Consider the following 11,879-nt stretch of genomic DNA (forward strand, 5'->3'; position numbering starts at 1 on the left):
CCCATTACAGGGAATAAGGGGCCTTGCCCAAACCTGTTCTAGCATGGCAATGCTCCTGTGCACAAAATGAGGTCCATAAAGACATGGTTTGACCAGGTTTGAGTGGAAGAACTTGGCCTAAATAAAGCCCTGACCTCAACCCCACTAAACACCTTTTGGGATGAACTGGAATGCTGACTGCATCCCAGGCCTCCTCGCCCAACATCACTGTCTGACCTCACTAATGTTCTTGTCTATGATTGGGCAAATCCCCACAGCCATGCTCCAAAATCTAGTGGATACCCTTCCCAGAAGATTGGCGGTTATTATAACAACAAAGGGGGGACTATAGCAGGAATGGGATGTTCAAAAAGCACATATGGTTGTGATAATCAGGTTTGGCCATATAGTGTAATTTTGTCCTATTCCTGTAATTCTCTTCCATCCGCTAGAGGGCTTGTGGGGAATGACAAAGGTTAAATTTATCTATCTAAGTATAACAGCAATATATCTAAATGTGGCAAATTAACAACACACGCTAACTGATGGGGCAGGTTTTTAAAAATAATTAAGAAATAATGCACAAGAAAAAGTGGTGTTGCACTGAATATCAGCACTGAACTCAGTATGCGACCTCATGCCTACAGCTGAATCACAGACTGATATTCAGAACAACAGCCTTGTGGACACAGAGGACTCTATTCAAATTTTCATTAAGTGAGGATTTAATACCAAAATTGCACACATCCACATTCAGAGAAATGTTTATAGATAAAGTTATAAATTAAATTAATGTGAGCTGTAAGTGTATTAGACAAATGTATGGTCAGCTAATCCTTCAAACCATGGTCACTTTTCCTTTACAGGAAAGCACATTCATTTAACAATTCAAAATGCAAGATATAATAGCCAATTTCCCATGCACACGTTATGATTGCATTAACTAAATTTAGTATCTAATGGTATGTTTTGTGCACAATTCACTTTTACCCAATACAAAAAAATAAGATGTGCTGGATCAAATCTTACATTGCAAGTTGCCGAATAGTGATTAATGTGATAAACTGTTTATAGAGCAATATATTTACAATATACTAGACTTTATATTAGATATTATACTATATAGATATTATGTCTATACAGGGAGTGGGGCCTTAAACTGTTCCTTAATGATCAGATGGAACCATCCCCACCCCATTACACCACTCCACAACCACTGAGATACACACACACACACACACACACACACACACACACACACACACACACACACACACACACACACACACACACACTGCAAGAAACCCACTGTCAGTCAAGCTCAAATGCAGGCCACCTGAGTTCTTCAACTCCAACCTTGGCAAACCATGTCTCCATGGACCTCACTTTGTGCACAGGGGCATTGTCATGCTGGAACAGGTTTGGGCCTTTTAGTTCTATTGTCAAAGATTGTCAAAGAAAATCAGACATGATAATTTAATGTATTTGACTAGAAACTACTATCATGGGTGGTATCAAGTTTCAATTAAGAACCCCACTAGCAACAGCACAAGCTGCTTTGCAGTATGCACTACTGTGTGGGCTAACATTAGCTTGTGTTTGTTTCTGTTAATAAGTATTTTCTGACCTTCATACTTGTTTTATGTATGATGAAGCATACAGTTTGAGGATTTTCTGCAGCTGGCTTTTGCAAGTGGTATTTCATGAAAGTCACTGACATTTATTTTTGGAGCTCTTGCAGACAATGACTGTAAAATACCGCAATTACAACTTTAGTGAATGAAACAGAAATAATGTAGAAGTGTTTGTGCAAGTAGCCCATTGCCGCTGTTTTTCATACCAGATGTGTAGTAGTTAGCTAGCATTACATACTGCTTAGAAATACTTAAAATTTATTGGTTTATAATATTTCATCACCCGAAGTCAGTTAGCAGGCCCAGATGTTGCACAAAGCAAGTTGAACAAACTCAGAGTTGCAAAGTTTTGAGTTGATAGGTTTCATGACGCTGGTTATCAACTTTCTCAGTCAACCTAGGTTTTAACCCTAAATCAATGTTTACTCCACATGAGTGTGTACATAAAAGCCAGACATTTGCAGCAAACAGCTAATAGCCAAACTTTTCAGTTGAAGAGCAAGAAATTATTATGTGGAAATATGAGAAATTTAGACCTACACTAACCGCAAAAATCAACACCATTGCGACTGCCAAAGCTTTGAGAGGCATGCAATAGGGGTTAGCCACCTAGCTGTTACCAGTCAGTTATGCAACTTTCGATGTTTTTCTTTGTTTGTTTAGTTTTTGATTGACTTGAGTTTGGTTTTGTTTATTCTATTCTATTTCTTATTGTGATTTACTTGAGATTTTATCTTTGTGTTTCTCTTTATAATTTGTGGGTTGTCTCGTATTTGCCTGTGTTCTATTCAGTCAGCAAACCAGTTGTTGTGGGACTCCAAGACTGTAGCTATTGCACAGTTACATTTACATTTACATTTATTCACTTAGCAGACGCTTTTATCCAAAGCGACTTACAAATGAGAAAATACAAGCAAAGCGATATATCAAGCAGAGAACAATATAAGTAGTGCTACCATACAAGATCTTTAATTGAGTTCCAGAAGAAGCAAAGTGCACAGAGTAGAGGTGTAAGTGCAATTTTTATTTTTTTAATTTTTTTATTTTATTTTATTTTTTTATGAGTTGGTTAGGTGTTCACGGAAGAGGTGGGTCTTTAGCTGTTTTTTGAAGATGGTGAGAGATTCTGCAGACCGGATTGAGAATGGAAGTTCCCTCCACCACTGAGGAACAGTTAGCGTGAAGGTTCTGGAAAGGGACCTTGCGCCACGCTGAGTGGGAACTACTAAACGTCAGTCGCTAATCGATCGCAGATTGCAAGAGGGAACGTAGGCCTTCAGGAGAGAGTTGAGGTAGGAGGGTGCTGTTCCTGACAAGGTCTTGTAGGTGAGCATCAAGGCCTTGAATTTGATGTGGGCAGCTACAGGAATCTCGTCCCCTGATACTTCCCTCTGCGGCCCCTCAGGACCGCGTCTTTTTGCCTTTTTGGCACTGATTTTAAATCAGGCCTACTAGCAGGCTGCGACTGTGGCCGCCCAGTCCCTCTGGCTTTCTGTGGGGGGAGGCAGGCCACCACACTCGTTTTCTGTGCCTCCCTGACAGTTCAGCTGGTCTGCTTGGTAGGCCTGTCACACTGCCATTGTATGCTGAGACCCACAGGCAAGACCCGCTGCCCCATAGGCTTCGCCAACCAACACCGAGGTGGTCTTACACAGCCTGGATGGCAAAGCTGGCCCCGCTAATTTTGCTGCCGTCGCTGGAGAGAGGTAACTCGCAAGTGCCTCCTCCAACTTCAGCATTTCAAAATAGCTGTACTATCAGTAAATAGCTGTACTATATCCACTCCCAATGGCCAAATAATCCCACATTATGGGGTTATAAACATGGCTTTCCCTAAAAGAGTGACACTTCATGATGCACTTCCAGGAAAAAAGGGGAGTGTGGTGTGAGGGAACACTTTCCTTCTCACTGGCACCCCCCTCTGGCTCCTCGGAGTCAGACCAGGGTGTACTCTCCATACCAGAGGGAGAACCCAACGCCCTGGCTGAAAAGTGAGAGACCCAACAAAGCTGCCTCATTGTGCCTTTTTTAAAATAAATTAATCAATGAATATATATATATATATATACGTATGTATGTATGTATAATGATGCACTGGCTCCCCCCCTGTCAGAGAGTCAGTGAGGGCAGGTTGATGCAAGCTGAACTCTCCTTTTTTTTTTCAAACCCGGAAGCGAAGGTGTCGGATCCGGAGGAAAGAGGGAGATAGAGCATGCGCTCGTCTCCGATTCACCGCTCCAGATCCATACAGGACCCCCAGGATTTGAGCCAGCTGGCTGTCTAGACAGCGGCAATCTGAGGTTCTGAAGCGAGAGAACCAGAGCAGAACCATGCCATAGCGCGACCCACTCCCACACACTTCACACAGAAAGTGACTCCACCCTACCCCGTAATAGACGGGAGAAAGGAGTAACACACTTCCTGAACTCTCTCTGACTCATACTTTTTTAAAAAGGGACAGAAAAGTAAAGAGTTTTTTTTAATAGCAAGGAAGTGAAGAGTTATTGGGAGCATTCACACAAACAGTCTGACATGCAGTCTTTCGCTGAAGATAATAAGGCTGATAACATGGTTTTCCGGCGCCGTTTTATAGTCACGTGACACGCTAAATGCCATATGACTTGACCACCGCAGGCCTATAAATAAGCGAGATTTCACACAGACTTCAGATACCAGTCACACGCGAGGGCGCTTCCCACAACGTGAAGCTCACACAACACTGAGTTCCCTTTTAAAGGGAACACATTTTTTCCCCCAGAAAATGATTCTTTTTTTTCCTCTCTATTCAGAACAAAAAAAAATCTCAGTTTCTAGATGACCTGGATTTAGGCATTTTTTCATCTTCATTCCTAACACTAATATAATGGAAATTACAGAGTAATTTAATCAAGTCTTGATTGTTGTTTTATTTCACTTTAGAAATGCCTATTTTATTAAATATCAGTGTATTAACATTGTATATTATTTGCTTGAGTAGACAAAAAAAATAATTTTTATTCAAACAAACTTTCTCTCGAGAGCGACTTCACAGTGAGTGAAATAAATATTTCGATTCTAACAACATAAAAAAGACTTTTGTTGTTGTTGTTGTTGTTGTTGTTTGATTATTAGATGTGACGCAAAAAGATGTTTTTGTTTACAATGCTTCCTTATTCCATATTCGGTTCGTTTCCGAGACATCAATTCGTCATTCTGTTACTGTGTTGTAAAGTGGGTGGGAAATAACCGGCATTACTCAGAAACCCAGAACAAGGAAGTGAGTCATAGGCTGCGTCCCAAATCACATACTTCCGTACTAAGTAGTGTCAAAGCGGTGTAACGAAAGTGGTGGTGTACACATATCACACACTGTTTAGTCATTTAGTACGCGGTTTTAGACGCAACCATACGTAAAGTTTAGATAGAAAGTCTACTTGGTTCAACACAAAGCCAGTACGAAACGTGGACTTCTGTAGTGCACTGTAACGAGGAAGTAACGGCAAACAATACCGATTTCAGCGACTTGGATCACCGACATCATTTGTGGGGACACCGTATCTTCACTGAAGTTTTTTTTTCCCTTAATAGATGAAAGGTGAGTTCCGTTAAAGTAATGTCAAATTAAAGGTCATAATAAGTTAACTATTATTATTATTATTATTATTATTATTATTATTATTACTACTACTACTACTACTATTATAATTATTATAATTATAAGTTAATTATAATAAGTGAACGAATTGTTAAATATGACAAAGAGCCTGATTCAGGGGGAAACCCTCGTGTAACATGTTTAGAAAGAAATCTAATCGAGGAATGAATTTATTATGCAATTAATTAATAATAATTTTTTTAAAAATTATTCTAGTCTTTTTTTAAAACTATATCGAATGCTAGAAATATTTAAGGCTTTAGTTCATATCAGAACAATAGGTGAGTAAGAAGAAGAAGAGAACGATAGTGAAGTGAACAGGAAAACAAATACAGAAGCCTCTTTGGCACAATGAGAGCCTTATACAAAGCTACCGTTGTACAAAAGGCTTTTTCCGTGGAAATGAACTGTTTACAGTTTCCTCCGTCGAGGGATTTCCCTCTTCATGTGTAAAAGTTATAATCTAACCGAAATGTTTCAAGTTCAGCTACATTTTTAGGGTTTCGGCCACGTGATGTGGCGTGACACAGTGACAGATCTTGTAGCCAGAACAACAATTCTATATGTCCTCACTTTTTTTGTGTATCAGTGTGTACCAGATGGTGATATAAACCTATATTTAATAATGTATAACTGGAAAATAAGTTGGTTAAACTTGACAGAAATTGGCAGCAATAACAACAAAAAACTATGTTGAACAAGGCTAATTCATTTTCTTCCACTTATTAAGGTTTCTGAAGTCTGTGTCTTGAAATTCCTAAATATATCAACATGTGTTAAAAAGTTAACTTACAATTTAAAACACAGTCCATTAGGCAAAACCTCGTTACTTTGTGGGCTTTCTTTCTGAAATGTTACATTTTTGTATTCAACTGTTCTAATCAGGGCATGTGAGTCATTTTGGTGTCATTCAAAGATATTTGCTGACTAACTGGCATACAGAGATCCAGACTGTTCTTGACATTGTGCAACAAACCCACTAAAATTAACAGGAAACATGGAATTATTAAGATTTTATATATATATATAATATATAATTTTTTTTTACAAAATTTGCTATTGTCATCATGTTACGTGGATTATTTACTCTCCAGTCACGTTCCAAGCCAGCGAGATAATAAACATTGACTGGATTATCATGACCTCAGACTGATATAAACACACCAGCTACAGTGTGTAAGTTTCAGGTTAGATAATACAGAGTACAAACTGTTCTTCAGTAAGAACCTTAAGGTTGTTCTGTCATGCAAATTGTTATGGTATTGTTTCAAACATGTTTCATGTCTCATGCTTCAAGCTAGAATATTGTTTTACCAGAATTCAACTACCTTACATAAAGAATAAGAATAAAGAAAAAGAATATGGAATATTTTCTGTGCAGGCTTCTCTCACTGTATTCCTCCCTGCAGAGCGAAACATTGAGCGTCCCTGTATGTCTTGATGGAGTGTGTTGTTTTATGTAGTTGCTTTACTTGTTATAATACACACTACCTGCTAATTAACCAATTAGTTAGCAATTTATTTATGTTGCTCCGTATATTCTTAGCATCCCTATACTGTTCCTTTACAACATTTGAGATACTAGTGCTCTTCTACTCAACATGTATATTGTCTCTGTGTACTGAGTTCATAACAGAATTCTATCAAACACTACAATGTATCCTGTGCAAAAATGCTGTCAGCAGCAGCAGCAGCAGCCACGATAACATATCATGCATGGTGAATGTCGCAGAACTGATTCTTGGTTTAATTTAGAGTAATATCACATACACTCCAGTCATCTGATGTTGTGTCTTCTGTGTGCATGACCATGCCAAGCATAAGCTAATGTCTTTGGGACAGTTTCTAAGGACAGAATTTCTATTTTGTTCTTTTGTACAGCTATCTCGTTTTTCTTATGACTAATTGACTTGCGACATTTGTTTATTTGTTCTTATGATTTTTAAGCTCTGTGCTAAATTTATTTGCATCTCATTTCCTCTTCAGGCAAATCTTCTGTAATATGCGCACACATTTATGGAAACTCTTCTATTGGGTTAATGAAAAGAACGAGGAAAAAACCCGTTGTGAATAAAGAAAATGGTACTGGAAAATTCAGTATTCATATATAAAAGGAAGTTAGTTATCAGCAGAAGACAAGTTCCTTCTCACTTAAATAGCATAAAGTGGCCTTTATTACATGAACACAGACAATCTACAGCAATTACAAACATGTGTACATGGTTTGTATAACAGTGTAACATTTAAAATGCAGGTTCATATTCAGATTTGCTATTTATGATCTTGCTGAATACATTATTCAAATACTGTGTCACTGACAGATCCCAAAAATGAAAAGACATATTTGCTATTTTTTATGTTCATGTACACCATGTGGCCAAAGGTTTGTGGACACCTGTCCATCACACCCATATGTGGGTCTTACCCAAACTGCTCCCACACAGAATTGTACAGGATGTCTTCGTATGCTGTAGCATTACCTTCACTGGAACTAAGGGTCACAAACCTGTTACAGCATGATGATGTCCCTGTGCACAAAGTGAGGTCCATGCAGACATGATTTGACAAGGTTTGTCTGAAAGAACTTGAGTGGGCTGCACAGAACCCTGACCTCTACCCCACTGAACACCTTTGAGATGAACTGGAACATTGACTGCACTCCAGGCTTCTTCACCAGACATCAGTGCCTGACTTCTCTAATGCTCTTGTGGCTGAATGGGCAAATCCCCACAGGTATGCTCCAAAATCTAGTGGAAAGCCTTCCCAGATGAGTGGAGGCTATTATAACAGCAAAGGGGATCTTCAAAAAGAACATATGGGTGTGATGGCCAGGTGTCCAAAAACCTTGACTCATGTAGTGTAGCAATAAAATGGCATGTAAAATTGAGTCCATCATAATCAAGTGCATATTCATGTTTTTGAAAAGTATGCATTGTTTCTTAAGCATTTCACTGCATGTCGTACTGTGTATTGTTGTGTGTGTGTGTGTGTGTGTGTGACATCTTTCAAATTAAAATTTCATTTATATTAATACTTTTTGCTTTATTCCAAGCACTCTAGTCAAACATAATAAGAAAGCATTTTACAATTAAAAACAGGAATATTATTTGAGATTGCAATAAAGTCATGTCATGAACTGTGTTTTAAAACCTATAGATAAGCAAAAGACAAGGAACAGTGAGGAATAATTAAGGTGAAATTAAAAAAAAATGTATATTCTTAATGCAGCAAGGAGATGAAGAGAGAAGTGAGTGCTGCTGTGACCTTCCTGAAACGCATGGCCTTGGAGCGAGGACATGTTGATGAAAGCAAGGCCAAAGTGTTCGCTGCTAAACTGCAAGAGCTGTTGTGTGAGAAGTACACAGACCACTGGTACCCAGAAAATCCTAACAAAGGACAGGCATACAGGTAAACAACTCTTAATATAAATAGAATATCTAGTATTTGTTCTTTACTGGATTAGAATGGGATCCAACCTAACTAGCAGTACTAAAAGACATGAGGCTTTTTGTACAACCTGATTTTATTCTAAGATTTTTTTTTTTACTTTGCTCCTCCCCAGATGCATCAGGATAAACAAGTGCACACCATGTGATGACTCTGTGCTACAAGCCTGTGAGGAAAGTAAGCTAAGGCCATCAGAGCTGGGTCTTCCCCGTGAGATCACATTATGGATTGACCCACTTGAGGTGTCTGCACGGTAAGTTTACTCAGTCCAAAAGAATTCTAATATTTTAGGTCATTTAGTTAATACTAGGGAAACACCTTTTTTTAAAGCCATTTTTACTGGTGGTGCCAATCATTCTGGAACTTACTGTATGGCTGTGGGTCAGAATGAACCTGGGCTACATTGTTTGGGTTTTTAGGCATTATTAGCTACATAATTGACCATGTGAAGGGAAGTTATGGGTAATAAAGGTGATGGTCCTAACGTAACATTTCTGAACATTGTCCATCATTAAAGTTCAGTTTTCAGAACCTGAGCACATTTTATGATCTCCCAACAGGTCAGGTGAAAATTGCAGGCATTTCACCGTGGCTCATTTCAGTGATGAAGAGGGGCAGGAGGAGCGAGAAGATAAGGAGTCCAACTTGAATCTTGAAAGCTCAGATTCTGTGACTTTGGAGACATCAGACTACCACTCGGCAACTTCCTCCGATTGTGGCTCGGATGACTCCAGTGATGCAGAGGAGGAGATAAAGGAAGGAGAGGTGGGGAGAGTAAAAGAGAAAGTGATAGATGAGAAAAGGGGTGATGCCAAGCCTTTTGTAATCGCTATGAAGCCCAGGGTGAGGGAGCCAAAGCCACGGAAAATCCCCACACCTCAGGTAAGTAAACCACCAGACCAAAAGATCTTCTGGTTACCTTGGACAAAATAGACACTTCATCCCTAGTTTCTTGAGAATATTATGCAAAATAGCAATTAAAAGTTTGTGAAAAGGAATGAATATGTATTAAAAGACTGCATATCAGTTAATATACAGTATATGAATGTCATATATGGGTCAATGACTATGTATTCTAAATAATCCTAGAGGTTTATTTTGAGATATTTTAAGATTTCATAATTATGGAAATATAATACTCCATAAAATATTCAAATAATGATTTGTATACTGCTTGATTTACATTATTAATAGCATTTATTATATAAATATATATTTATTAATTGATTCATTTTTATTTTATTCAACTAAAGCTTGCAGGACTTCAATACTTCTACCACCCAACAGCAGTGTGGTCTCAGTATAAGAAGAAGAGTCCTGTGATGCTCACGACAGTGTGCACTCCCCCACCTGCTCCTGTTCTCGGCTACTACGTTTTCCAGAACCCTCCACCACAGTTCATCATGCCTCATGCCAGTCTTCAGCCCTGGGGGGCAGCCAAAGGGTAGAAAAGCACTAATAAAGATGAGTACAAGATGATATGATACCCAGTCAAGCTTCTTTCCAATTGAACTGTTTTTAACCCTCGTGTTCTGTCTATTACTTAGCAATGAATTTCCCAAAATATAATAGAAATCAATATAGTAGTAATAGCATAATTTGAAATATCCATTTGTAACTTATCATTATGTTAATATAAACAGTATAAAAGAAATAACAACAAAAACCCTTCACACATAAGCACATGTGCAAGTGAGAGATTGAGGCCATGTGATAGCTGAAATCAACTTTTTGTTTTATATCTTTTCTACAAACTGTATACATATACACTTAAATTAGTGTATATTTTATACATTTGTTACTGTTACTATCTGGGTGTAGTCTTTATAGTATAAATAACATAGAATATAAGCATAATTTTATAATGTTTAGTGGACTTTTTTATTAGACCATCTTGGCTCAAACAGAACATGTGGGTTGATCATTCATAATAACATACTGAGATATTTATAAATGATTTAGAAGAGAAAGATCATATATGATGATAATGACGTGATATGTCGTAATAGCGTTCTTTATGTTACATATGATCCTTACAGAATTAATGACTGAACCAAGTAATTCTATTTGTACGTTTATTTTTAGCCTAACCATTTTAATCAGGGACCACATCGTACGGTGCATAAATCATAATTGTAATGCAACTGTGCAAATAATAAGGTTATTTTCATTTGCTTATGTAAAGTGTCAAAATATCTTCTTTGGGATGACATTTAATAACATTAATAAATGTTATTAAATTGTGTCAAATCAGGTCGGTTAAAAAAGACATACCCAAATCATATGTTCTCTCTGGTATGTCAGTCTATTGCCTTTATTCTTTGCTTTTATACAAGTGCATGGTTTGAATCCAAAGAGTGCAAGCTAGGCTGCACTAAAAATACTGTGACCTTTGTGCAATACATGTAGTGCTGTAGCTCACAGTTCACTGTGACAAAATATTTCTCAGGATACTGAATTAACTGCATAAAAATGGACCATTGTGTAAATGAATCATAGAAATTCTTTTATAGTGGTCATTGTGTGCAGTGTTTCTTGTGCTAATTTCTGTCACTCACTTCAGAGCTGGTAGATGTAGTAGTTGCTGTGTGTTGCCAAAAGCAGTATATATTGTGCCATGCTTAGAACTTTTTTTTTGCTTTTCATAGCCACATTATTATAAGATTGTGATTTTGTACAGTCCAGAACATTTCTTAGCTTCGTAAGAAAGCCATGCTTTAAACAATTGAATCAATATTTTATGCAAGACCAATTTTTACAATCAAGAATAATTATAGTCTGACGCTGGATTTTGCTGTTGTAAATTGCTTTGAACACTGAAATTGTAAACTTTGTATTTTTTGAGTGACATTCTCTGTTTGCTGCTTTTTCTCATGTATTTCTTATTTACCTTTTACTGCAACCCTATTTATTTCTGTTATCCATCATGTATATTTTTATTGCAATAATACTTTTTATAAAAAAATTTTTCACCTGAGATATTGTGATATATTTTTCCACTGCAGCTTTTAATGGGACTATTCCATACATACTTGTGACTTTGGTCAACACATAAATTCTGTAATCTTGTTTTAACTTGAAAAGATTTAAGGAGGAGGTAGCCTGAGTGCACTATGTAAATAGTTCAATTCAATTCAATTCAGTTTTATTTGTATAGTGCTTTGTACAATAGACATTGTCTCAAA

General features: G+C 37.5%; 1 protein-coding gene across 2 annotated transcripts; it reads left to right on the forward strand.

The window, feature by feature from the left end:
* Positions 1–4,825: 4,825 nt before the first annotated feature.
* Positions 4,826–11,671, forward strand: si:dkey-79d12.5 (maternal B9.15 protein). Of its 2 annotated transcripts, XM_053622920.1 has the most exons (5): positions 4,826–5,187; positions 8,476–8,655; positions 8,810–8,947; positions 9,255–9,576; positions 9,948–11,671. In XM_053622920.1, exons 2-5 carry the CDS (start codon positions 8,483–8,485, stop codon positions 10,140–10,142), a joined length of 828 nt encoding a protein of 275 aa, XP_053478895.1. In that variant the 5' UTR covers positions 4,826–5,187; positions 8,476–8,482; the 3' UTR covers positions 10,143–11,671. The 2 variants fall into 2 exon arrangements, with proteins under 2 accessions (XP_053478895.1, XP_053478903.1); XM_053622928.1 differs by lacking the exon at positions 4,826–5,187 and having other exon boundaries at positions 8,295–8,655.
* Positions 11,672–11,879: the final 208 nt, after the last annotated feature.

This window comes from Ictalurus furcatus, chromosome 1 (genome assembly GCF_023375685.1).
Source record: "Ictalurus furcatus strain D&B chromosome 1, Billie_1.0, whole genome shotgun sequence".
Taxonomy (NCBI): domain Eukaryota; kingdom Metazoa; phylum Chordata; class Actinopteri; order Siluriformes; family Ictaluridae; genus Ictalurus; species Ictalurus furcatus.

Bases quoted from the DNA above. Each gene is read 5' to 3' on its own strand.
- si:dkey-79d12.5 (XM_053622920.1), top strand. From the start codon at position 8,483: ATGAAGAGAGAAGTGAGTGCTGCTGTGACCTTCCTGAAACGCATGGCC. The intron at 8,656-8,809 runs GTAAACAACTCT...GCTCCTCCCCAG, and splicing joins AACAAAGGACAGGCATACAG to ATGCATCAGGATAAACAAGT. The intron at 8,948-9,254 runs GTAAGTTTACTC...ATCTCCCAACAG, and splicing joins CCACTTGAGGTGTCTGCACG to GTCAGGTGAAAATTGCAGGC.